We start from the raw sequence: 27,876 nt of genomic DNA, 5'->3' as shown, positions 1-27,876 counted from the left end.
GTAAGTACCTTGCTCAAGGGAAATACAGCAGGGTGTGGGAGTTGAACCTGGGCCCTTTCAGTAGAAGATGGCAGCTGTAATCACTGTACCACCTGCTGACCTGAGTAGGGTCTCAGTGACCATAATTTCAAAGCTTGACTTCAAGTTTACTGTTGATTGGACTCTAATAGCAAAGGCCGTTTTTTCAGCATGTAGGCAGTCTGCTGGATGGTCTGGTCCTAGTCTGGTTCTAGACAATGTGGTCCTAGTCTGGGCCTAGACAGTGTAGTCCTAGGCTGGGCCTGGACAGTAGCAGGGCTGCCTAGTCTTAAGTCTTTGTGCGAACCTTAACGGTCCCGGTCCTGATTGGACCGGAGCCTTGAGCCTGTTAAACCCGTCAAAACCCAGCTTTCTCGCTGAGGTCATTAGCAGCTCGTTTTGAGCTCCAGCAGCCATCATAACGAACAGTGTGTGAGCGCAGTGCGCATGGCCATCGACTTCCCATTTCACAGCGACTTCATCACTCACCAGAAGCACCTTTTAATTACTCTGAGCACAAGAAAATCTTTGCTATGGATCTGCAGTTTTTCGAACCCTTCTGTCCGTCTACTGATGCATTTGATGTTGCACATGTACCGTTTTTTTTATATATATTTATATAAAGAGTCTTGTAACTCCTCAGCAGGCGCAAAACGCATGGGGGGGTTGTGCTCAGTCATAAATCTGGGCGATCAGAGTGTGAAACCATATTACCAAGTATGGTACCACCCCCCCAGTGCTTGGACTGACACACACACACACACACACACAATATTTAGTGTTTAAGTCTGCTGCTAGTTATTAGCTCCCCCGTGTTTTGTTTTGCAAAACACACGCAGCTTATTTTACACACGGTACAATACTGGCTGTATCCTCATTGTCACCGTGGTATTTTCTCTCAAAGCGCACGGTGGTCTTCATTCAGTCGCTCACTTGTTTAAAAGTTGTTCTTGGTGTCGACAGTGAAATATTTCGTGCCAGCATTGTCAACACCACGTGCACTTGAAAATCTCCGTACTGGCGCTTGCAGGATCGTTTTGGTGCTCCGGAGAGTAATAGGTAAACAAGGTACTTTTTGCAGCACAGAGCCTTATTTTGACACAAGAAGATCCATAAGGAACTGCTACAGAAGAACAGATGCTGGAACCAAACGCTTTATAGTACACAGGAGATGTCTCTGGGTGGGACGGGTCCAGTTTGTCTAAAGCACGTGCGATTGTGCTCCAGCAAAAGGCCGTGTAAAGCCAGGGTGTAAGGAGACAGTAAAAGAGGATAAAGGGCCCAGCGCGGTGTCGTGTCGTGGACTAGTGGCTGATGAATTAAAAACCCACCCTCGTGGTCTCTCAAGTGAGTAATAGAGGCAGAAATTTCATTTTGCAAGTGGCTGATTTAATGATCCAAAGGGTAATTAATGGCCTGATTATCTTAATGTTAAATATGGCCGGCAGCAATTATACTGACCTCCCGCCTGTCAAGGTCTGGGCTACCCTCGCCTTTCAATTAGGTCCTGTTTGGGGGGGGGGGTCCCGGGGCCCGTGATGGGGGCGGGGGTTGGGGAGGGTGGGGAGGCGCGGAGTGGCAGGCACCGTTCGGTTCCCGGCTCCTCCTTGGTTGCCCTGGCCCGACTCCCTCAGCGGGGATGGGGGGGCTTGCACTGTACCCCGAAGGTGCTGCTGTCAACATCACCGCAAAGCAGCAACCAGACACAAATGAAGGAGGCCACTAGATACGCGTCCTCGTCGTCGTCTCTGTGTTTGCGTGCGTGTGTGTGACGCGCAGCCCCCATGGGTGCGGTTACTGTACCCTGTGCTGCGGTAGTTTCATCTCTCGTCCCCAGTGAGCTGCCCTGCAGGGACATCCGCGTACGGGATGCCGTTATATCGACCAATTACTGTTTATGACCGTTATTGTGAGCGGGGTCACTGCGAGCGTGCGCGCACACACGCGCACACATGCACACACGCGCACGCTCACTTCAGCGTTCTCACTCATTTCTCTTCCCCCCCCCCCTGCATCCTGGAAATCTCCCTTTTCACTCTGTGTACAGACTGCGATCAGTCATTCTTCTTGCTCCTTTTCTCCCGGTTCCGTTGGGCGAGTTCTGTTAACCGCTGACCCCACACTTTGGTCTCGCTATTGGCACCCGGGCTTGAAACCTCCGAAAGAGCCGCTACGGTTTCCATGATGAGCTCCATGAGAAGAGGCAGGAAAAAAGACATGTGCTGGGTGGACTCGTTCGTGGACGCATCCTTTTGGAACACACGCTGCGGGTCTGACGGTGTGTGTGTGTGTGTGTGTGTGTGTGTGTGTGTGTGCGCGCGCGCCTGTCCCTTATTGGGGGCGGGTCACAGAGATCAGTCCACATGGATGTTCTGGTGCCAAAGCGACCACGGCATCACCATCCAAATTGCTCCCGAGCCTTAATTAGACAGCTGAGATATTGAGCGTGTGTTCCGGGTGGAGGGGGGGGGGGGGGAGTGGAATGGGGGACAAGTCATGCGCACACACGTACACACACACTCACACTCTCTCTCTCTCTCTCTCTACATGACGGATGCACATGTCGCAGTAATTCAAGGCTGGATTTGGGGTGCGGAGGAACACAGATTAGTCTTTTCTACCCTCTAAAAGGGCAGTGGTAACAAGTTTAAAATGAGTCCAGGCTTTTAATTTGCTCTGGGGTGCAGGTGTCGGCCCCCAAAAGCAGCCGCGGGTACGAGGCCCCTGGGACCGGTTGTGGGCCACCAGAGTGTTGCTGTAATTACCGCACTGTCACCTGCAGACCTGGAGTTGTCATCTGCTCGTGACCCCAGCGGACCCCCCACACTACTGTGCATGTCAGCGGCCTCGCCATGAACGCATTTGTGTTTCCATGGAAACCAGAAGCTTGTAGATCATGCCTTGTCTCCTGTGTGCGATTACGCTTACCGTGTTCTCGCTCTGGGTGTTTTTCCAACATGTTCCTGCACACAGGCGGCACGGGGGTGATCAGTGAACGCCGTTGCTGTGTGTGCGCGGTGTGTGGGATCTCGCCGACCTGCTCCTGTGTGGCCGGCACTGCCCTGACCCCCGTTGCGGACCTGTACCGATCGTTCCCTTCGCAGTTAATTACACACAGTCTTTGGCCTTTTTCCTCTCCGCCTCTGCTGGCTAATTGAATTAATTAGCCGGGGCTCGGCTCCTCCAGCTGCGGCCAATGGGTCATTAATGAGGCCCGTGTCACGGCCGCCTCCAGCCTGACGGAGAGCCCCCGGGCGCCGCTGCTTTCACCGCTCCCGTCCCTTTTTTCTCCTTGGTGACCCTCTGCTCTTCAGGAGGTTTGTGCTTTGCACGCGTATTGGCCGTGTTCCGTGCACCTCTGTGATCCCTCTGCGTGTACCTACTCATCACGAGTTTCCTTTGCTTTGCTGCGGTTCCAGTCAAATCTCGCAGATGAGCCGGTGCGCGCTGAGCCCTCACGGGGTGGGGTGCCGTACCGCAAAACACTGCTCGAAACGACAGCTCTGGAGAACATATCACTTTCTTTCCCACAACACGCTGCTTTCTTTGACTGAACACTCAGCCCCATAGCGCTCACCTTGTTCTGTGTACCAGTTTGTATCACGCACTTGCACCAGGTGTTTCGGGAGAGACGCACCCCTGATGTCTCAAACCCAAAAGGTATTTGCCCTTTGGTGCTGTTGGTCTATCTTTTAATGGTTTACCAGGTAAATGCAGTGCATTCGTATCACACTCATTCTTCCAATGTAACAGAACTAATTTCTGTGCATACTACCTGTCACACCGTCGGTCTCAACCAATCACAGCCGTCGATTAAGGTAAATCTAATATCTTAGCTCAAATAGATTCAGTGTTGATATTCTCGAGTCCATTTAACTGACATGTTTCTCCAAAGTAACTGACAATGTTAAGCTGCTTGCACTGATTTACCCATGTATACATCTGGGTCAGTTTATTGTACTAGTTTAGGGTAAGTGCCTTGCTCGAGGGTCCTACAGCAGGAGGCTGGATTTGACAATTTTTTTCATCCAGCAGTATAGCGCATACTGTGTGAATGACATAGGCAGTGATCTTGCAAGCTTTATTTTTTTGTATCATGAATAAATATCTATGAGTCATACAGTGTATGCCCATCTATGGAGGGTAAGGTGTCCCTGCCTTGTGCCCTATACTTCCTGCACAGACACAGGATCTCTGCAACCCTGCATCCAACTACCACTTATTGATGATAAATGTCTGAATGAAAATATAACATTAAAAGGCAAGTTTGAAATATTATTAAAATATATATATATATATATATATATATATATATATATATATACACACACACACACACACACATTAGATGCTTAAAATTCTTTTATTTTTTTGTTTTGGTGTTTTAATTAATTTTAGAAACCAATTTTTGTTTCCCCCCCCCCCCCCCCCCCGATAAGAAATCATTTTAGTTGGCCTTAATGGGGTGATTTCATGGAACAAATCAGGCCCATTATGTGAGCAATGTGTGTGCTTGTACAGTCCTCTAGAGAACATGCATCTCATTGATGTTTTTCACTGGGGTTGACCTCAAGGGACTTTGGACCATCGTTTGTGTGAAGTTGTCCCTCTTCCTTTCTGGGTGTGTGTCAGGCATCATCGGCCATTCACATGATTTCTGTGTGAGTGTGTGCCTGTCAAGCAGCAGGTGGCGTAGTAGTAAGAGATGCAGGACTCTGAGGTTGCAGGTTCAAATCCCTACCCGACCCAACCCTCCTGCTGTAGTACCCTTGATCAAGGTACTTACTGCTAGAGTAAAAAATACTCAGCTAAGTAAATGAGTAGTATTAGTAGCTCCACATTATAAGTTAAGCTTTGGAGAGAAGTGTCAGATAAGTAAATGTGCATTTGGTAGGAAGTGTCAGTATGTCTGTGTGCGAGAACTTGTAGCAAAGGCAGCCCCCATAACACACACACACACACACACACACAGCCCATGCATCTCTGCGTGCGTGCGTGCGTGCGTGCGTGCGTGCGTGCGTGTGTGTGTCAGCGGCTGTCCGGGGTTCTTCGTTTGGGACACGGAGCTGTTAAAGAGCGTGTGCTGTCTCCATGGGACCCGGGAGCTTGCTGTCCCGCTTGTCCCTCCCGTCCCGCCCACCGCTATTATCCCGGAGCCAGCGAGAAGACGGAGCCCGTCCGGCGCATCCTAAAGAGCTGCGATGCATAGCCCTGACAGCCAGAGCAGCTCGAATGTTTGAAATAATTGGCTCCTACATTCTAATTCATCTGTAAAAGGACTCCTTGATTAAATTAGCCTAATAGATATCATTTTTACATGACTGCTCACTACTGCCTGTAATCATGTCCCTACTAGGTTAACAAGGCCTCCAATTTAGTATTGACATTAAACCGGCTGACGGGAGACGGGCTGCGCCGCCTCCACCCCCCACCCCCCAAGGCCTCATCAGTAGGTATGGTAATACGCGCTAAAGAAGCTACCGGGCAGATTTATGTAGTCCTCTTTCCACTTTAACAACAGGGGGATAAATAATGTGTCCGTGGGCCCAGCTCATTGGTAACCGCACGGCGTGGGGCTGCGCGGATGGACCGTGTGGATGGACAGCACTCGTGTAATTGGCGTGTCCCGCAAATCTCTCCCACGTTCTCGCTCTTCCTCACTTTTAATTGGTTCGGACTCAGTTGGTTCAGCGCTACCCAAAAGTACGGCGCCGAGAAGCCATCGCTCCTTGATAAATGGCTTGATTTATGGTGAACTGATCTTCAGCGTTTCCGTACAAGTGCTCTAAAAGCACTTATGAAAATGTCGTATTGCCCATATGAAAGATGAAAGTTGTGCATAAAAGGGATTGAGGTGAAAAGAGTGTCCTGGACACCAAACTCAAGTGGACATCTGAGATTTGGGCTGGCTCTATGTATGTATTTGTGTGTGTGTGTGTGTGTGTGTGTGTGTGTGTGTGTGTGTGTGTGTGTGAGAGATATCTGTCACTGCTATGTATATACATACAATGTGTAGTTTATTAAATACATACAGATAAAAATTTTGAGCCCAAAGGCAGTTAAATAAATAATTGTATGTGGTTGACTGTAGTATATTGCAATTTGTAAAAATGGTGTAATTATATAATGATGTAATTACAGTGTGTGAAACTAGGTTCCTTGGAGCATGAGTTCTCTTGTACTGGGGCGTCAAGCTGTGTTTGAATCCGGCCACGGTAAATTGCAGTAAGATGTACAGGTGTCCTCACTGGCTGAAGAACAATTAACGTTACCGCTCACTTTTTTTTTTTTTTTTTCCTCTTTCTTACACTTTGGACTCAGTTAACCTCCAATTTCACTTTTTTCTTTCTTTTTTGTAACTTTCAAAATGTTTGCATTTCAGTGAATTCTGTTTTTTCCAGATCTTGACTAAGGAACATTTGATGAAACATGACACAGGTGTCAGTGGTTTATTATTATTAATTTCACGTGGCGCCTTTGTCTAAGAGAACTGGCAGCGAACCACATGTTTATAGGGTTATATGCTAAGCTACGAACAATTTACCCATTTACAGAGCAGGGTATTTTTACTGTGTTAATCAGCATTCCTGCTATGGTCAAGTGTAGTGTGGCTAGAGTGGGAGTCGAACCCAGGACATTCTGATTGCAAGAACAAAAGTGTACCTCCTACGACACCCACTGTCCCAGACCCAGTGTATCATAGTGTAACGTGATAAGGTTTTATTTATTAATCGTGTTGTGGATGGGGGTTTTCAGAGGTTTACTCTGGTTGCACCGTGATTGGATTCGCGATTATCTTTCAAAGGTGGACAGGAGCATCTTGGGGTCATCGTGACAAGTTGGCTCTTCTTTCTCAGCATCCCTGAATTTCACCGTAATATCAAATAGCTGTCAAAAAATAGCTATACTCACCATGTCTCTTACCCCAGTATGTCAGCTACAGCTGCATACGAGTCCTCGCTAAAAGTGCACTAGCTGTGGGCAGCAGGTGGCGCAGTGGTTAGAGCTACCACCTTGGATTCAAAAAGAATAGGGTTCCAATCCCACCTCCTGCAGTAGTACCCTTGATTAATTACCCTGATTGATACAGTAAGAATTACTCAGCTGTAAAAATGGGCAAATCGATGTAAGTAGCGAAAACTGTTAGCTAAATGGATTACTATTAATAATAATAAAAGTAATAATAAAAATAGTTACAATGTTATAATTGCTGTAAGTTGACTTTTTTTAAATCTAATATGACCGCAAGAAGGTGTGGGCGGCCACTGACACTTGGATTCCCAGAACTTTTATATTTCCCTTTCTTTTCGGTTGTGAGTTTTTTGTTCCTTTCCTCCATGGCCAGTTGGGATAGCTTTAATAACTAATGTAGGTACTGTATAATTTAACGTATAGCCAACCATCTCTATATTATGCGTCTCATTCTTTAATTGCTCTTTGTCTCTGTGTGAGAAGAGCTCTCTGTAAAGGTAAATAGATAGATAGACTTTATTGATCCCACAAGGGAAATGTAATTGAATTATCATTAGTAATAATTTACATTTATTCATTTAGCTGACGCTTTTCTCCAAAGCGACTTACAGTGTTAAGGTTACAATTATTTACCCATTTATACAGCTGGGTAATTTTACTGGAGCAATTCAGGGTAAGTACCTTGCTCAAGGGTACTACAGCTGGAGGTGAGGCTCAAACCTGCGACTTTTGGGTCCAAAGGCAGTCGCTCTAAGCTCTAACCACTACGCTACCAGCTGTCCCAATAATAATAATAATAATAATAATAATAATAATAATAGTAATAATATGATGGTGATGACGGGAGGAATCTGCTTTTTCTGAGCCTTCTTTTCCCTGTGTACACAGTCTGACTCCATGCAGCATCAGCCATCGTGAGCTGTGTGTGACATGTCCCTCTCTGTGTGTGTATATATACATATATATATATGTGTGTGTGTGTGTGTGTACGCATGCCACTTAGCGCCTCCCTTCCCCCACTGCAGCCCCTTTGCCCCCCATTTGCATGACAGTAGCGTGGCGCAGCTGACGGGCCCCCCGTGCGCTCGGCCCATTTCCTCCCGCAGAGCCGGCGGCGCGTGTCCCGGGCCCGCGCTCCTGCTCGAACCACTGCGCAAATGGCAGAAAACGCCGAGCTTAATTATGTGTGTCCGTCCAAGGGCAGCTAACGACGAGCTCCGAGAGTGTAATTGATTCCAGACTTTGGCTCCTCTTTAAAGGTAGGAAACGGCCCCGGCGGGAGGCCCTCGGGGACAAGCTGCGGCCGAGGGCCTCGTCGGGCTCCGTCTCTCACCCGCCTTCGTGGCGCGCGGTCCTAAACCGATGCGTGTGCGCCGTTGTCACCGAGTCTGTCCTGTTGGGATTGACGACGCTCACATATGTGAGAAGACAAAGTGTCACATGTTCTTGTGAACCGTGGAAGTTTCCCGTTCAGAGCGACGCGGTCCTGATAACGAGCAGTGTGTCGATCCCCACCGTGACTGCGCTTACCGCACCGCAGTCGCTCTGGCTGTGTGTCTGCGTGCGTGTGTGTGTGTGTGTGTGTGCGCGAGGTTCCCTCACCTGGCCTCGGCCGCTCTTGACGCGTGTGCGCGCGCGCTGCTGCTAGACTGGTGCCGTTGATCTGCCCGCTTGACAGATTTAGCCTGTCAGACCTCATTACCTGCGAGTCAGGAGGATTTCTAATGAGCTAAATTAATGTTATAATTAGCCAAAAAGAAAGGGGTGGGGGTGCCGGAATGAAGTGGATCTGAGTAGATTTAATTTCTGCCTCTGTCCTGACTCATAATTTTTTATTAACAAGAAGCTCTGTTCAGTACTACTGTGACAGTTTTTTTTTTTTTGCAGTATTACAGCTAGCACTAGACCTGAATTAAAGGTGTAAGTGGAAAGTAGAAGTAAAATGTAGCCACCGATGTGTTGGATTTAACTTGCCTTACTTTTCTCATTTTCCTTTTATTAGCAGGTAACGTTACGGTTAGGACCCTGGCTGGAGGCGTGTCTGTGGACACGCTTCTGAACCGCAGTCTGGCAAAGAGATACCGTGTTTTACCCATTGCTGCGTACGGCTAAGTCAGAAGTGTTTGCGCTCAGTTCAGATGTGGCGTATGGCTTTTCTGTTTATTTTCATTAATTTGTCCCGATTCTTTTTTCCGATGTCACTTTGTGCGTTAAGCGACTTGGACTAATTTACCCCATTTAAACAGCAGGATAAATGTTACTGTACCGATTCAGGGTAAATGACTTGATCAAACGTAGTACAGCAGGAGGTGGCATTTGAACCCGAGTCCTTTGAGTGTAAGGTGACAACTCTAACCACTACGCCACCTGCTGGCCCACGGTGAGATGAACCAATTTAAGCAGGTGTTGAAGGTGCTGTTTTCAGTCATAAAACACATCCACCCTGGTTCTGAGTTGCTGAGCAGTGTGGAGTGACTGAAGGCGTGGCTCTTTCCGGGGAGATATACAGACACATACACACACACACACACAGTGACAGAGCCCCATTGTATTGCACTATCACTGGAGTATTGAGGAATGGCTAATTGACCCAATTATGGCACTTTGGAAGGTATTTGGTACAGCACTGAATGAGGTAATAATGGTCACTTGTTCCTGCTTATTGCTACCAGATTACAGGTTTGTAATGAATCCCAAATGCACTTCAGAACCTGACAAACAGATATGGAGAACGGTCTCTTCCCAAATTGTTATTGTCTGCATTGTTCACCCTATTGGTCCCGTGCACAGCCCCTGGTCTGTCTCATCAGTTTATTTTGGAAGTGTCTACCAAGACCTGTGCCTTAGGGTTAGGCTTAGGGCTAGGCTTAGTTAGGCTTAGGTTTAGACTTTGGGTTAGCGTTAAACTTCATTACGAATAGGGTTAGGCTTAAACGCTGGGTTAGGGTTAGACTTATATTTATGGTTACAGAGAGGGTTAGGCTTAGATTTAGGATTTTGGTTAGAGTTAAGCTGAGATTTAGGGTTACGATTAGGCTTAGGTTTAGACTTTGGGTTTGACTTAGAGTTAGACTTAGATTTATGGTTACAGATTTGGTTAAGCTTAGATTTAGGGTTACAGTTAGGCTTTGGCTTAAATTCAGGGTTAGATTTAGGGTTATGGTTAGGGTTAGACTTTGGGTTAGGATTCTGAGCTGTTTTATGTAGTTGAGTGGAAAATGAAATGATGGCAGTAGCAGCACACTGGGGGCTCAGCACCAGAGACCACGGAGAGACACAGAACTCATGACAAGGCAACCAATTCAGTGTTCGACTCAAAAGTCGAACTACAGACTGAAGGGCATTTTCACTCAAAATCCAAAGTTATAAAACTTTTTTTTTTTTTTTAAAGAAAATGTTTGTTTTAGTTGTATTTTGAAAAATAAACTGATCTTAACTACATGTACAGTATAAAACAAATTCATTGTCATGTATCTTAAGATATGTTAATTGTTATTAATTCAGTAATATACCTAAAAACCAGGTCCAGCTTTTAAGTTGTTTCAACACTGCAGTGTTTTCTGTACAATAAAGTACATAAAGCAAATGAGGGTAAATGTATGTTAAATAGTTCCAACAGAACATCTAAGTGCTGTAAACATAAAACAAAACGTGTCTCAAACCCAAGTTTTAAACTTGTCTATAATTTTTTGTAAAATACTGTCTCAGTTTAGCTTTTTGGGTTAAAAACGGTGTAAAAACACACACTTGGTATCAGTACAAAGTCTATTTTCTGAATGGATGGCCCAGCAGAGGGTGTAGTGGTTAGAGGTGCCACCTGGCACTCAAAGGACCCAGGTTCGAATTTGCTTCCTGCTGTAGTGTCCTTTCATCAGGGTTATTACCCTCAACTGATACAGCGAAAAGTACCCTGCTGTATAAATGGGTAAAATGAGGGTAAGTAGATGATAGCGAAAGTTGCTTTGGAGAAGAGCGTCAGTGTGTGTTTCAGGAAAGGCGTCGTGCCGTGTTGTGCCCTTTTTAAGGAGGCGGTTGATGTGAAAGACCCAAAACACATTGTTGAACTCCCTGAGAGCAGTGCTGTCCCGGTCATGGAGCTGATATATATATATATACACACACACACACACACACACACACACACACACACACACACACACACACACACACACACACACACACACTCTTTGTTTGACCTCAAACAGCAGATTCTCGTTGCCGCTGTGTGTCCAGCCCGCAGAGGAGCCCTTATTAAACTTCTGTCCTGGTGTCTCCGCTCTGCTCCTGCTCTGGTTCCCATGCGTGTGCGTGCCGTCGCCGTAATTAACTGGGCAAATATCCGCAGTGTGGCCGGCCTCTGTGGGGTGTGTGTGTGTGTGTCGGCGGTGGCAACAGCGCACAGGGGGAAGGCATGCGTGCCCTGGGCGCTGAAGTGCGAGCATTTCCTCTCTCGGCCCCATTCACACACTCGCCCCCGCCTCCCCTGTGCCATTGTTGCGGGGCCCTGGTCCGTGCTCCTCCGCCCAGCCTCCCTGCTCTCCCCGGGATGGACAGGAAGACCCCCGGGACATTCCGTGCTGCTAGCCCCCTTCCCCCGGGGCCAGAGGTAATAAGATGCTGCTGGGTGTGAGCAGAGCAGTCGCCGTGCCCCCCACCCCACCCCACCCCACCCCACCCCACCCCCAGCCGTTCCCGGACCACTGGCCTCTGAAAGAAGGGGGAAGTTGCCAGCTGTTTCTGCTTGTATGCCTGTCTCATGGGAAATGTGTCTGCGTGTCCATCAGCAGACATCCACAGCGCGAAGCAAACAAGTACAGCCGTCCATCTCGGTGGTCCTCTCACTTCCCCACTGGCCAAATATACTGTGACGGCAAGTGGGTGCGAGGCCCAGAGTGCAGCTGGACTCGGTACGATGCGCCGAAGGAACTCCGCCGTGCTTTAGGGTTAGGGTGACTCTTGACCTCCGAAGATACAGTCCCTCCCTGCTGCGCATCCCTTGCCGTCCTGATGTGGGCCCTGTGCACGCTGTCGTCCCGATGGAGACTGACACTTCTCAGCACACTGAGACCCAGCTGGAGACTGTAAGGCTACTTACACTGATTTACCCATATGTACAGCTGGATGATTTTTACTGTATCAGCTCAGGAGGCAATCAAGGGCACTGCAGCAGGAGCTGGATTCGAACCCGGGTACTTTGAGTGCGAGGCGGCAGCTCTAACCACTACGCCACCTTCCGTCCACGAATCAGACGAAGACTGGGGTTATGTCCCTGTGCGTGGCAGATGCACTTGGGACTCCGTAGACTGGGAAGGGTGCACCGATATATGATGAGGTGAAAACGCTGTAAACTGCTTTCCTGTGGTGAACACACCGACGACAGAGGTCGTACTGTCCCTGGAGACGCACTGCGCCAGTGAAACAAAGTGAAGACGAACGCACACTGTTGAGGCACGTGTATCATTTGTTTAGACTTAAAGCGGTACTTGACCAGATACCGTGTAAATACCACAGTTAGATATGTGTCCCTTTATTTCTGCGTGGCTCTGATTCGTGAGTGAGAATCCGCGTTTCGATGTTTGTGTGAGGGTGCGTTCACACTCGCGGTCCGGCGCTCAGCTGAACTCTGGACAGAAAATCTTTGACCGGGTAGAAGGTATTTGAAACAGTCAAGCCCTGGCTGAGTCTTTGATTAAGAGGGACGCCACCGTTGTATTGATCCCAGGGGCCATTGATTCCAGAGGCCATTGATCGGCCCATGGTACCGCTACATGTTGGCCCCCTTGATAAAACGTTATCTTCACCAAAGGGTGCCTCCAAGACCATGCAAGGCTAATCCGTCATCACTTTTGCCAAGGTTCAGGCCGAGGTGGCAGCGGTGGCAGCTCACGTCTGAGGATTTTCCACAAGGAAAGTCCCACACAGATGAACAGTGGTCTTCTCCTTCTCCAGCCTGTCGTTCCTGTGGTGCCGCATCTAACCTGGGCTCTAAACACCGTGCAGTAGGCATGACGCGCTGGGTTACTGCTGAGAAATAAATCACTTTGACTGAAGGCTGGCTTCCAGGTGGGGGTGCAGCGCTCAGTGTTTTGGCGCCCCCGGCGAAGTCCGTCGTCAAACACGGCGCATCTCGCTTACTGAAGAGGGCACCGTCTCTCTTGTCTCCTTACACCCAGAATGCAGCGGCTGCAGAGAGGACAGCTCAATATGTCCTGACCCCCCTGGTCGTCCCCTGGGCAGGCTGGGGTCATTCCACGTGTTATGGGAGCTGAGGCACAACTAATCCCAGCTGGACTCAAAAGCAGTGTTTACACTTTGGGGATTAGAAGGAGCTCAGCGCTTCCTCGGGCCAGGCTCACACTGAGCGCTGCGGCGCGTCCTCGCTGCTCTAGAGGAGCTCAGCGTAACAAGATAAATACTGTAAATAATGATGTTTGATGAGCAGCAATAAAGAACATTTCCGTCCTTTCTCCAGTGTGACGGAACTCGCTTATTTAACGTGTCAGACGAGCGAGAGTCGCCAACTTCTCTCCTAATGCTCCCTTACTGGCAAACGTTTCTCTCAGCCTTGCGTGTCAATGTTCTCCTGTGTCTATTGGTCAACCTCAGTCGCTCCCACATTCCACATACAGCAAACCTTCATCTGTTGCAGCTTTGACTGGGGCTTCTACAGCATTCAAAATTACTTCCTTAATATTTGTTAATGATTGAGTAATTAGGCGACTCCCCATGTTCCGCAGGGCTCAGTACCGGGTCCCTCACTGTTCTTCATCTACACTGCTGCCTTTGGCTCTGTCACTGCCTCACAGGGGTTCTCCTACCGTTGCTGTGCTTATGATACCCAGCTCGTCCTTTATTTTCTTCCAACTGCTGAAGACGTCTAGGATATTTCTGCTTGGCTAACTGAAGACCATCTACAACTCGGTCTTCGTAAGACAGATCCTTCATCTCCCAACTGGTCCATCCACCTCTCAGGAACTCGCAAACTGGACAATTTTCTCATTTCACTTTCTTCACTGGTTAAGAGTCTGGGAGTAACAATCAGCTCGTGTCTCTGCTTCTAGCCTAAACCGGACCTGCAGATACATCCTGCGTAGCATCCACAGGATCTGCCCCTATTTCACAACAAACTCTGTGCAACTCCTGGTCCGGGCTATGGTGATGTCCCACCTGGACTGCTGCAACTCTCTCTCCTTTCTGGTCTTCCGTGCTTTGCCATCAAACCTCTCCAGCTGATACAGAACGCTGCTGTGAATTTTTCCCATGTATCACTCCTCCTCATCTCTCTGAACTGGCTTCCTATAGCTGGCCCATCTGTGTGGGACCCCTCTGTGGAAACTCCTCAGAGAATAGTTGCCACCGCTGCCACCTTGGCCTGAACCTTGGCAGACGTGATGACGGATTAGCCTTGCATGGTCTTGGAGGCGCCCTACGGCAAATTCAAGACTCTGGTTACGGCCTACAAAACCATGAACAGATCTGTTCCCCAATATCTACAAGACCTGATCATTTACTACACCCCAGCTAGACTGCTATGCTCCTCCATCTCTGCTTGCTTGATGGTCCCATGCACAAGAAGTCCAAAATCAAAAGCCTCTGGGTTCTCTGTTTTGGCTCTGATGTGATGGGATGTGCTTCCTCTGTCCCTAAGAAGAGTCTCGGGAAAACATCTCCTTCAGATTTCTCTCTCAATCTCCTGACAGTGTCACAAACTTGCAGTGCTCTGTCTGTTGCAATCTGTCTGTTCACTGACTCACTTCTACACACAGCCACTTGGAGAAAGTGTGCTGTTGGACAGACAGACTGGGCTTCCATCATTGGCTGTGTATAAGAATTCTTGTCCGCTGGTGAAAGGCACTTCAGTTCATCCTAAATTGTACGTTGTTTTGAGAGAGTGTCTGCTAAATGAATCGATGTAAATGTAACCTGCACTGTGTATGTCTTCCAGGGAGGAGCGGGAGCGCTGGATTCGAGCTAAGTACGAGCAGAAGCTCTTCGTGGCATCGCTGCCGAGCCCCGATCTGCCCCTCGGCCAGCAGCTCCTGAGGGCCACGGCCGACGAGGACCTCCCCAACGTCGTCCTGCTGCTAGCTCACGGATCCCGGGACCAGGTCAACCAGACGTGTGGGGAGGGGGATGGACGCACCGCCCTGCACCTGGCCTGCCGAAAGGGAAACGTGGTGCTCGCGCAGCTTCTCATCTGGGTAAGGGCTCGCACGCTTCTTGGTGAGGAGCTCCACACATACACGCGCTCCTCCTCGCTAATCCGTGGGCTCCTCCTTCCACAGTACGGCGTGGACCTGATGGCTCGGGATGCTCACGGCAACACAGCCCTGGCGTACGCACGGCAGGCCAACAGCCAGGAGTGCGTGGACGTCCTGCTGCAGTACGGCTGTCCGGACGAGCGCTTCGCCCTCATGGCCACGCCCAACCTGGCCCGGAAGAACAACAACCGCAACAACAGCTGCAGCAGCACGGGCAGCGGACCTGCACGCATGCCCACCATCATCTGAGTGCTGCTGCCGCTCTCACCCAGGTGTCCCTGGCGAATGAGTTACGGGGATGGGGCACTGGGGGAGGGCGCTAGACACACCATGGGAGAGCGCAGCTCTTGCACTTGCTGTCCTCAGGGATGCGTGCCGCCTTCGTTCCGGTGCAGCTGGCAAAATCCTCTTTGCTCGGGGGGGCCATGTGGACCGACCCCCCCCCCCCTCCAACAAGTACTCCCTTTCGGGTTTGGCCCTGTCGCAGGAGCAGGCTGTGGCAGGACCTAAAGGAGGACGGTGACAAGCTGCCCCGTGGACGCTCTCTCTCTGTCTACAGCCTCCGCGTGACTTGGAAAATGACCAGACCTTTGCCTCCCTTCCGATCTCCTTTCGTTTTAATAATGTGAAAATGTTCTGTATAGACATTTTAGAGCAGCATCTGATATTTCTTTTGTAAAGTGTGACCGCATGGTTAGCCACTTCCTGTCAGAACGTGGGCAGGATGCTTGTTCCTTGTCTTGTTGTAGCAGTGCACAGTGTGTTCATGTGATTGTGTGTGTGTGTGTGTGTGTGTGTGTGTGTGTGTGGTCCCGCTGGGCTGGACCGCAGTATGACTGAATGCAAGGACACCCTACACAGAACACTACACTAGTCTCACTACCCACAATCCCATAAGTGGCACTCGAAAAGGGATCATTTGTCCATGTTGTTGTTGTTGTTGTGCTTACCTGTAAAAATAGTTTTGTTTTCTTTGCTGGTGAAATGTTTTCTCATCGAAAAGTGAGTAAAAAAGGCACTAGTGACACGTGACGATCCGCCCGAAGACTGTGGGTGCCGCTGGCTGTGTCCCCGAAAGCGCCGCTCCTCCACAAGCGCAAACACCTGGCAGCTCCTGGTGTTGCTTCAGGGATGTTTGGAAATACCAGTTGTGGACACTAGGGAGGATGTGCGCACTTCGGGGGGGGCTCTTTGGGCATCAAGGTCTTGCGGGTCATGGCGAGACTGAAAGAACGAGGTACGAAGAGACGAGGAGCCGCCTGTCCCCTGTCCCGTCGTCTCTTGGTGGACGGACTCTTTCAAGAAGGACTTGTCCGCCAGCGTGTGTATGCAGTGTGCTGAGGTCTCGACCGTCCACGTCCTCACTGTCGCTGTCTCCTGCTGCATATGTCTCTCTTCGGCCACCGCCGTGCACCCTTGTCCCCCCATGCTTCCCCCGGCTCTCCGTCTTCATAACCCCGTCTGTTCCAAGTTCTCTCTGCACATACACCTGTTTCCTCTCCTGGTCCATCTCCCCTGCATATGGGTGTGTACACGTGCGCCACGTGCGCTTTCACCTGTCTGTCCCATCGCTAAAGAGTGTGGTCAGTTGTCCTCCGACTCCCTCTTCCTCACTGGCACTGTGTGCCTTCTTTCCTCTACACTGCAATACAGGCTCTCTGAGTAGCTGCTGCGCAACTTATTTCTCCGTGTAGAAAAGCTATGGTGTGTGTGTGTGTGTGTGTGTGTGTGTGTGTGTGTGTGTGTGTGTGTGTGTGTGTGTGTGTGCTCCTTTCTCCATCCCGGTGGTGCGCACAGGTGATAATGTGGTCAGGAAGTAGCATAGCGGTCATCACTAGGGTCCCAGGGTGTGTCGCAAAAGGCATCTCACACACCCCTGAACCACGGTGTAAACGCATCTCCGTGCTCTGGCCAGACTGAGAGCTCAGCATGTGTCGTCAAAGGCAGGAAAGTTGAACTTCAGGTGGGATGTTGACCTCCCACACACATACTTGTGTCCACGGTCAGGACTTTAATTCCCATCTCTGGTCCTGCGCACACCTCTTTATTGTGTCACACGTGCTCACACGGTGTGTCGCCATACAGTCAGCGCTCTCTCCTTCCTCTGCTTCGCTGCCCGCCTCTTGGCCCTTTGCTGCGGCTCCCGGTTGCTGAGGAGCAGCAAGCAGAACAAAACCAAGAGGAGGAAGAGTGTTTGCAGTTCCACAAACGCTGATGCTTGTGTCCCGTTGGCCCTTTTTGGAATCCTTTCTCCCCCTTGAACGATGGGTTGCCAGCGCTGCGATGAAGGACCGCGTTGGGAAGACGCGCTCGTCGCCATCGGCAACAGGTACAAGGACCTTGCGGAAGCACCCGTCCCCAGGGGTTGTTTTAGTTCTTGTGTGACCCGCACCAATGACCTCCGTCCGCCACCTACACGGCGTGGGCCAGCAGGTAGAAGCAATGAGCATGCAGTCAGTGTCCACTGTCCATTGTCCACTGTGTTGTTTTTATTACCTCATTCCTCTGTGTCTCTTCCCACCGTGTCACCGAGTCCAATTACTGATTATTTATGTTTGTCCAAACGAGCATTTTTGCTTGTGTTTTGTATCAGTCAGTTGTGTTATTCTGTATTATTACTGCTATTATTATCATCATAATTGTTATTATATTGCGTTTGTGTACAGTGCTGCGTTGAGACGAACCCTACTAGAAACTCTCTACTGTACTGTGTCTCCTTTCAATAAAGACAATAACGCTTCTTGGTACGAAACGGCCTCCTTGCTGTGAGCAGAGCTGTGCCGGAGGCCGGACGTCAGTTCACGCGTCGCAGGTGTCCGTGCTGAGACTCCACAGGTACGCCATGGAGGAGGCGCACCGTGCGCACAGCGTTTAGAGTGCCGCGCCATCTCTGCACCTGCCCGGGTTCGAGCGTCCCAGCGGAGGGAGCGACCGCGGGCCGCGTCGGATCGGGTTCAGCGTCCGCCGTGCAGATAAAGGCATTAGAACAGCCTTAACGGGATCATGGCCCACTAATCCCATCCCATCATGTCGCTTTCAGGAAGGTGGCAGTAGGGCGACGGGGGGAGGGGCGGGGCGGTGCGGTGCGGGAGCAATGGGCCGCGCAGACTCAATGAAGTGGACGGATTTAAGCAGATTACATGGAGCGAGTGGGAAGCACAGCTCGAGAGGAAGAGTGGCCCCCAACAAAGAAGGAAGGAAGGAAGGAAGGAAGGAAGGCCACAGGGGGCGGAGCTTGTGCTTATTAGTAAGCGACTCCCACTCGAACCTGTGTGACTGCGCCAGTTCGGCTACAGACGCACCGCGTTCATAGATCATAGCGGTAATAGCGCTTGGGCAGCGAAAAGTTGTTCAGCTCCGAAGCCCTCTTTCAAAGGGCGGGAAGCGGTTCCTCGAACCCGCAGCCCTTGGCACGCGCTCACCGTTACGGCGGCCGGACAGTCGCTCGCTCTCAGCGGGAACGCGGCTCGGTTCGGTCGTGGGCCGAGGCCCAGCGGCGTTGTTGTTGCTGTTCGACGGCGTCGCCATAACCGGCGCGTGGAGTGCGTGCGCGCGTCTTGTGTCTCATACGCACTCTTTGGGGAGACCACCTATATCGCCCCTCGTCTGTCTCAACAGCTGTGTTCCGCTCCTCCAGCTCATATTAAATACCGTGGTACAAGGCAGTGCAGTGGTGCCCCAGTGTCTGGGAGGTGTGCTGTTTACCCCCCCCGGGGGAACGCCGGGGTAAAGACTTAGGCTCATGTCAGGGGGTCGGGGAGCCCCGACTGTAAAGCCATGACAGCCGGAAGTCCCGTCACGAGGAGCCCTCTGGCACGTGTAGCAAGAGGCCCGCAGGGCCCGTGGACTCGGGTTTGAAGCCGGAAGGTGGTCGTTTCGAGACAAAGCAGCGGTGACGTGGCCGACAAGTGGTATTCGCGCTGGGGGGCGCGCGCGCGCGCGCACACACACACACACGCGCGGTCGGTGCCCCAAGTAGCGCTCATACACACCGTTTGCTGGTGAAGGCGTGCATGATGGGGGCTAAAATAACAAAATAGTGCAAAATAACAGGTTCGCGTGTAGCTCGGAACACGGACACACTCGTTGCGGAACACTGAGCACAGACAGTCGCAGAATGCCATGAGTGTGTGTGTTTCGTGGAGCTGCTTTCCCGCCATCATTCTGCCCCCAGTTCCCGGCGCTCAATTCATTGCTTCAGTTTTCAATCGCACCGCTTATGTCTTTTTTTTTTTTTTCTTTCTTGCTTTTAAGGTGAAAATGGCGAAGTTTCACCTACAGCAGTTACACGTAACTCGTTCAAATCACTTCCGAGTCCTTTTTGCTCCGCACTTCGGGGACAAACTCGTCTCCCTGGACACAAGAGAACGATGAGGTCGAAGCCGCTTCGTACCTGGTCTTAAAAACTGCTCCTATTTCACATTTCAAAATATTTCCATTCGGTCCAAGCGAAGCAGACGCTCAGAGACGCAACAGAAAGAAAAGGTTTTCTCTACATCGCGTCATCGGGGCTCCGAGTGACGTCACTGCGCACGTGCTCGCAGCCTGGGGCGCGCTCCCGACCAGTGACGAGTTACCTTTACGTATTCCTCCGGCACGTGCTCGTTTTGGGTCCACAAACTGCCATACGCTCGCATATTGATTTACTAATGCTGTTATTGTTGTTGTTGTACTTCTTACTACTGCAATTATTATTATTACTATTATTACTACTATTACTATCGAAACAACAGTAAAATTGCACATCAGAGTAATTCCTTTGACGGAAAATCCAGCAGCAATACTTTGGAGCGCGTGCTTTCCTCACGCGCCACGATTTTTCATCGGCGCAGACGTTTCGTTCCTCGCGCACACCACCCGTTTACCGTGTTCTGCGTAACACTTGAGCCGAGCCGAGCCGAACCGAACCACCCGTTTCCGAGGGGACCGTAAGTTAGGCGTCGTCGCATCTTTCTCCTTGCGCTCGGCTCTCACCACCTTTTATTACATTCGTGCTGACAGGTACACGTGTGTGTCACGTGCTGTGTGGCGCTCGCTCGCTGTCTGTCTCGGCTCATCTCACACTGACACCGACCCGTGTGTGTGTGTGTGTGTGTGTGTGTGTGTGTGTGTGTGTGTGTCTGCTTGCTCTGCTTGCTCCTCAGTGTTTCACACACTGGCCACAAGCCCCGCTTTATGAAACCTGCTGCAGAAGCATTTATTTTAAATTAATTTCTGGTGGTCCAGAACTGCCGCCGAGATTTTCTTCTTCTTCTTCTTCTTCTTATTATTATTATTATTATTATTATGTGTCTGCGCTTGTCTTATGAAGTGATTGTTTTTTTTTTCTTTTTCTCCAACAATGTGTTCCTGGTTTATCTCAGGAACGCGGCCTGGGGCCGCACAGGTATCACTGTAAGCACGTGATATGATGACACAAAATACCTGTTGCTGTTTCAGTTCAAACTGAATCAAGTGTACTTCAGAACCAGGTCCTGGCATCGTGATGTTGACCCTTATTATTATTTATAAAGGTTTTGCATGTAGAGCAGGCAAAAGAAATGAGCTGCGATTTTAATTTGGATTGACAAAATTTTCTGCTGCAATAAAACACTGTTTCGAATTTCTGAACGTTAATAATAAAATACCTTTTTGAAAATAATGCTTTGCCTCTGACTGTCTCATTTTTTAAATTCTTCTTAAAAATGTCAGGCTCTAAATGGTTTCTGCTACATCTCCACCTCACAAAACATACACAGAAGCGTAACATGCAAACAAATTGTAAAAAATATGCAGTGTTTTTGTCTGAATACATTCAAGTAACTATCCCAGGTTTTCTCTTTATGGCTGTATTCCTCTTTTAGACTATATTTTCTTCATTTGAAAATAAGGTTCCTGCTAACAAATGTATCACTGTGTAAAGTCAGACATATAGAGTAAATGGTACTTAAAAGTACTTGGAAAAGAGCAGTATCCTCATTCTGTGGGGCAATAATCTAATGAAGTACTATCACTGCGTTTCCATGATTTCCCCAGGAAACAGCTCATGCCTGGATCATTCTGCATTCTGACCTAAATGTATCACTGATCATGAATCACTGGGAATGTAGTAATTCTCAGTAAAAAAAAACAACTGTTTTTATGTATTAAAAACTGAACGTGATGTGTTTGTGTGTATTTTGGGTGCATATTTGTACGGGTGCAGGGCGCGAGCGAGATGGTTCGGCCACATGGCGTGCGTGAGTGCGCGCGCGTGGGCAGGTGCTGTGTTTCATGGGACAGGAACGTGTAAGGTGGTACTGGGCCTCAGCAAGATGCCCCAGCGCTCCAGGATCACCATCACCATAACCATCACCATCCTTCCTTCACAGTTAATCAGCAGGAGTTCATCTGAAGCTCAGACAAGTTGCTGTTAATTTAGTGCATGAGGGACGTGCTGGCACGAAGAGGCGAGGCTGCGGCCCTTCCCTTCCCATCCCTTGCCATCTCTTCCCTTCCCTTGCCTACCTTCCCCTCGGGCCCCATCCATCAGTGGTCTGAGACGGCCGCCCTTGATTACAATTTGCACAAAAATTCATTAGAGCTCCAGCAATTGTCACATGTGGTGTTCTGTCTCACCTTGGACGAGATCATCCCTCTCTCAGGGCCCCTTTGCTCCCACACACACACACACACACATAGAGAAAATTCAGCTGCTATAACACCCTGGCTGGATGACTGTGCCCAACTGCGCGTCTTACTTTTACATTTGTATTCGTATTTATATACGGTTCACGGCAGTGGTAGCAAACAGTGGAAAATAAAGGCATATCCTACTGTTTTCATTGTGTGTGTGTGTCATTAACCCCTTCCTGACCACGTGCTGAGCCCCTCACTGGGCTCCTGTGCCCGCCGTGTCGCGCGCCCACCGCCAACTCAGTGCTGTTCCAAAATTTCGGTCCGGTACCAATAAGTCGCGGCCACTCACTGTTGTCTCAGCTTTTTTTTGTGTGCTTAAAATTTATACAGTATATATATATATGCATAAGAAATTTAAATGTATACATAATTACGCAAATGTGCCGATCTAAGAACATATAAAATAAGTTGTATGAAACATTTATTTCAGGAATTTTGTTATATTTGTTATGTTTCACGCAGTCTGAGCGCGTCTCTATGTTCGTTATGAATGTGAGGAGGTGTAAATTGAGCCCCCCCCCCCGCCCCCGAACCTCCGTCCCAGCGTTTGTAATAAATGCGGTAACTTTAATGGAAAAAACGGCGACAAATCATATCTCCCTGGGGTGCAGCTCGGGAATAAAGATCAGGAGGATGAGATGATCGCACAACACATTTACAATAAGGACGAATAAACAGCGTTAATTCACAAAACAAACAAAGAAGAGGCGGTATGAATATTAACACTGGAATTAAAATGGACTTTTACCGAGGGTCGGAACTCCGGCGCTCCTCGGAAGCGACGCGTTCGTGTTAACCGTGAATTTACTCCATTTACGTCACCGTTTACTTTGTGTTTACTTTCACCCAACGAGCCACGGCGCCCACAGGTCCGAATGTCCGCTCGGATCTCCGGGAAAATATTTGAGCGCGAAAGCAAATTCGGCAAATGTCATTTTTTTTCTATTCCAGCCTCCTGGATACATTGAAACATTTTAAAATTCAGCGTCTGACGTTTTACGATAATTACACGGCAAATTGTTCGCATACTTAAAAATTACAGTTCATAATTTTCCCCCCCTATTTTATTTACTCTATCAAAAATAACACAAACAGCTGATTCCGCTGTTTTAAAAATGCCAGAACAACCCGTTGTGTTAAATGCGAACTTCGACACGAGATATCGCTGCACATGATTTATTTTGGAAATCGAAAAGCATAAATCCCGATTTCGACCGCTGCTCGTCACTGCTTGTAATAAAATAAACATTTTTAGAAAAAAAAAGAAAAAGCCACGTTTTCCCCGTGTCATTTTTTTTTTTTATCTACAGTGTGAAAAGCCTGATTTGAGCTCGAGGGGCCGTGGAGATCCCGAGACCCAAAGACCCCACGGGGAGCCCGCGTCCTGCTCGGTTCGGGCGCCTCCCCCGCAGTGAGTGTCGTACAACACGAGTGGAAATAAATCTGCCACGCAGCGCATCGAAATTGTCCGAGAAAGGGCACAGAAACGGTGTGCTTACGAAGTGATTATTTGCTCTAATTAATAATTTGTACAAGATGTGTTCTAAAATCAGCCTTCTGCCACTTTCTAGAGGTGACAAATAAAAACAACGCGAATGATGAAAGCATTATAAACAAACCGACACTTTATTTACATAATTACTTAGTTTTTTTTTCCTTTAATTCACACAATACTCTTAAATTCATATGCTGACTACTTTTGCACAACATGAAATAAATTAACAGCTTCCTTTCCCGCCTCTTAAAAAAAAATTCCATTATGCAAATAAGTACAAAATCAATATAGGCGAACGCAAAATGTAGGATCTGCCAAAAACCAAGAGGCGTGAGAGAAACACGGGTCAGTGTAGGGAATTTTACACCCGCGCAGTGTGTTTTATGCAGAGGCGACGGTGTCGGTGGGAAAGTGCTCCGGTGTGTGTAAGGCTCTTTTATTCTAGTCTTTTGCCGCTGCAAAAATCACACTCGACTCGCGCCACAAGCAGGACTCCTTAGCAGCTCGGACAAAGTGTAAGGAAAAGAAAGATCCAGAATCGCGTCCCGAATTCGGAAAAGGACAATGATTGATCTCCACAGAAAAGGGTTGAGTCCTCTCTTGGTCCCACCTTAATTATACTTCTCATATTCTACAGTATGTACACAGCTAATCTGCGTTCGGGGGGTGGGGGTGGGGGGGGGGCAGGTGGGTGCCCCCCCGTCTCTCAGTGGAAAAGCTAAAGAGATACATTGAAAGAACCGAGTACAATGCCGCGATCTGTCCTTTCCCACGTGATGCCCCCCAAATCCCCGCGAGTACATTGTGCGTGCGGCACGCGCGGCCCTCTCCGGGGGAACCCCCCGTGGCTGCCCTTCCGGCACGTGCTGAGGGCCGCGATCAGGGCCGCGCCTGCTCCAGCTGCTGGTGCTGACTTCTTATTGCGAAGCGGCTCACGTGCACCGGGATGGGCACCACGATCTTGGGGTTCCGCGAGGGCTCGCCGCTCTTGGAGTTGACGTTGCCCGCCTTCACGCGCTTCCACTTGGCCCTGCGGTTCTGGAACCAGATCTTCACCTGCACCTCGCTCAGCTTGAGCGCGTGCGCGATCTGCGACCTCTCGGTGAGGGACAGGTACTTCTTGCAGTGGAACTCCTTCTCCAGCTCGAGGAGCTGCTCGCTCGTGAAGGCAGTCCTGCGCCGCCGGTTCTTCCCGGTGGACGTGGTGCTGCCGCCCGGGCCGCCGGCGCCGTGTCCCGGCTCGTCCAGCGCGCCGCTCGCGTCCCCGTCGTCCTTGGCGCACAGCAGGTTGGAGGACACGTTCTCGTCGGAGCTGTAGTCTAGATCACTGTCCATGGAGAAGCTCTCGTCCTTCCGCACGCACTCGTCCTCCTTCGAGTCCTCCTTGCCTTGAGTCCTGGCTGCAGGGGGGGGGGGGAGACAACGAATGGGGGGCAATATTGGTACCGGCGCTCGTTCCCGCGCACGGCGTCCCTGCCTAAGCGCTGCGGCCGCCGCGCTTTTTACTCTTGCGTTACGCAGCGGTACGCTCCTTTACACACTGCCAAGTTTCTGCGCGCGCGCGCGCGCGCACACACACACACACACACACACACACACACACACACACACACACACTCTTCGACGCGGTAAACGTCCGAACGGCGTCGCGTTCATCCCTTTACCTCGTGGTCCGGATCACAGTCAAACGCAGGTAGCAGCGTGACCTAAGTGTGTGTTTGTTGGGGGGGGGGTCCCTCGCGTACCCTCGCTGTGTCCCCAGGCTGCCCTCCCTCCTCGAGCAGAGCCCCGTGCAGGTGGGACCCCGGGCCTCGCGCGGCCGCCGCTCGGTCTCCCGCTCCTTGACGCCTCCGATGTGTGTGTGTGTGACGACACTGCTGCACGTGCCACGTTTCCCTACATTTTCTCTGCGAGGATTTAACGCATCCATAAACACCCGCGTTCGCAGTAATTATTAAAGTGCGCTGTCGTCCACTCCGATCTGTACATGGCATCCGCTCAGGTAATCCGGGTAAATCACGGTAAACGCACTGATGCGAGACTCAATCATTGGCTCGTTTATTTCGGAGTGACGCGTCGCGTGTAATAAAGTTCTGACGGCGTCGCGAAGTTTCCTTCTTTCAGCACGTGAAAGAGTTCGGCAAGTCTCGTGTTCGGACGCGTGGCACCGGTGTGCTGCGTCTCGTCCGCGCGCCACACGCTGGAAGAAGAGCCACTTTCGACGCGTCTCACACTCACGCACTCACACACACAGAACCGAACCGAACCGAAGCGAAGCACCGCAAACGCGCGGGAAAATGAAGCTTGCGTGCAGAGGAGAGAGAGAGAGAGAGAGAGAGAGAGAGAGAGAAGAGGTCGCGGGGGGCCTGACCTGCGGAGGACGGCAGTGTCTCCGCCGGGCTCTGGAAGGACTCTTTGCCCAGGAAACTTTTGCCCTCGTCGCCCTCCTGCAGGGACTGCGACCCCAGCTTGCGGGCCTCCTGGTGCTGCGGCGACGCGGGGAAGCTGCCCGGCAGGGTGGCCATGAGCGCCATGCCCTGTGCCAGGCTGGGGCAAAAGGCGCCCGGCAGGCTCGGGATGTGGTGGTGCGGGTGCGCCGGCTGCGGGAGCGCGGGCGGCGGCGGCGGCGGCGGCGGAGGAGGAGGCGGGGGCAGCACCACCGAGCGGTACGGCATGAACATGGGGTAGCCCGTGTAGACGAAGTGCCCGGGACTGGGCTGGGACGGCGCCCCGATGAGGGAGTCGATGCTGAAGGCGGTGGTGCTTCCGAGCGGCCGCTGCATCGTCACGAGCGACGAGCCGAAAGCTGCACTCATAAGATCCGCTGTGTGTGTGGGGTGGGGGTTTGGGGTTTGGGGTTTGGGGTTGGGGGTGGGAGCGCGGCGCGGCGCGGCGCGGCGCGGGCGGGCGGGCACGAGAGGGGCGATGCGCAGCAGTCGTGGGCGCGGGTCGATCGCTCCGCTGGGCGGCTCTGTGTGTTGGAGACGGGGCGGAGGCTACAAAGGAGAAGCGGTAATCCTCCGGTGCGGCGCTCCCTTCTGCGGAGAATCAGCGCGCGGCAGGTGCATCGCTGTCAGGTGCGCGCGGAAACTCCTCCTCGTGCTCGTGCTCGTGCTCGCTGATGGACTCCGTCCCGCCGCTTCTCAGAGCGCAGGCTGCGCACGGAGCAGCTCATCCCAGGAGCCCCTCGTCATGGCTCTGCTGTCTAAACGCCTGTGTGTGTGTGTGCGCGCGGACGGGCGGGCGGGCGCGCGCGCAGCCAGCATCCCTCCGCTCTCTTCTGCGTTCCCGCGCCGTCTCTCCCGTGCCTCTCCTCTTCCTCTTCTTCTTCCTCCCCTTCCTCCTCCGTTGAATCGGACCCAGAGCCACTGGCAGCCCGTACACACGCTCACTGAGCCCGTTTTGAATTGCGCTCCTCCGCTTCCCTCTCCTATCCCCCCGCGCGGCACCGCCCCCTGGCCGCGCGCCGACTCGCCATTGGTCGCAGTCAGAGCTCCTCATGAGTGCGGATGATGATGATCAAAACCATCATCATCATCATCGCCGATGAGTCCCGCGGACACAGCGGCGCGCTGCCGGCCGTCGTCTCCAGTCGCCTGGACCCTCGAACCCGCGTCCTTGTCACTCAGCGAAGCTCGTGATAGAAACACCGAGATCTCCTGCTCCTTATGAGCTCAAGTATGAAACAAACAGCTAAATACGAGCCCGTTTTAACGGCACGAAACCCGATCTAAATATCGAGTTAGAAATCATGTATTTAAAAGATAAATGAAAATAATTTGAATTAAAAATGTATATTTCTAATATATGTTTTCGTTACTCAATGTGTAATTTCCGTAATAGGGAATATGTACATATAATGCGTTTTATTCCCGTTGTAAGTATTTAAATTGTTTATTAGGCCATAGAAATATTTACGTGTGTAGGTATATTTGTTTCCGTCTTAAGTAATGAAGAAATATTGATTAAATTGTAGTTATATTAAAAATAATAGCACTCATTATACATGTCTTCGTGTACTTTGTATCGAACCGACTGAATGACACTGAATGATGCTTCAGATTTATGAGAAATAAATTGAACTTTATATTCAGTGCAAAAAGATGGGTATATTTAATAAAATATCTTATATGTAATAATTAATTCTAATATAATTACCTTTAACGAATAACCAAGTGCTTAGGGTCTGTGCGTAATTTTCATGTGGTAATGAAATAGTGAACGAAATTAATACAATGGAAATGCCTTAAAAATGAAACTACATTTAACGGGAGAAATAAAGGATATAACGTGTATTGATTATGTCAGATTAAAAAGGAGAAAGGTCAAAGTGGTCACACTGAGCGCTGTGCAGTGCAGTGAAATGCAGTGTAATTCAGTGTGGTGCAGTGTGATGCAGTGCGATGCAGTGCAGCGCCGTTTGCAGTGCACGGTGTCGCACACCCACTGTACTCCGTTTGCCCCCCTCGGCTC

The 27,876-nt window shown here is 50.3% G+C and overlaps 2 protein-coding genes across 8 annotated transcripts in view; one reads left to right on the top strand and one right to left on the bottom strand.

The window, feature by feature from the left end:
- agap1 (ArfGAP with GTPase domain, ankyrin repeat and PH domain 1) overlaps positions 1-18,697 on the top strand; it is a 135,596-nt gene extending 116,899 nt beyond the window's left edge. For 4 of the 7 annotated variants that reach the window (XM_029248671.1, XM_029248670.1, XM_029248672.1 and 1 more), the window contains 2 exons: positions 14,936-15,191; positions 15,276-18,697. In XM_029248671.1, coding sequence (XP_029104504.1) covers positions 14,936-15,191; positions 15,276-15,500 — 481 coding nt within the window. In that variant the 3' untranslated portion in view covers positions 15,501-18,697. The remainder of the gene's footprint in view (positions 1-14,935; positions 15,192-15,275) is intronic. The other 3 variants (XM_029248676.1, XM_029248675.1, XM_029248674.1) reach the window with 1 other exon arrangement.
- Positions 18,698-24,078: 5,381 nt separating this feature from the next.
- Positions 24,079-26,247, bottom strand: gbx2 (gastrulation brain homeobox 2). Its single transcript, XM_029248888.1, has 2 exons — positions 25,775-26,247; positions 24,079-24,803 (listed from the first exon to the last, which is right to left on the bottom strand). The coding sequence occupies exons 1-2, from the start codon at positions 26,217-26,219 to the stop codon at positions 24,283-24,285; spliced, it is 966 nt and encodes a 321-aa protein (XP_029104721.1). The 5' UTR covers positions 26,220-26,247; the 3' UTR covers positions 24,079-24,282.
- Between the last annotated feature and the right edge of the window lie 1,629 nt (positions 26,248-27,876).

Source organism: Scleropages formosus, chromosome 24 (genome assembly GCF_900964775.1).
Source record: "Scleropages formosus chromosome 24, fSclFor1.1, whole genome shotgun sequence".
NCBI classification, from domain to species: Eukaryota; Metazoa; Chordata; class Actinopteri; order Osteoglossiformes; family Osteoglossidae; genus Scleropages; species Scleropages formosus.
The sequence above is the reverse complement of the archived record's forward strand: the minus strand, read 5'-3'. Positions and strand labels throughout refer to the sequence as shown.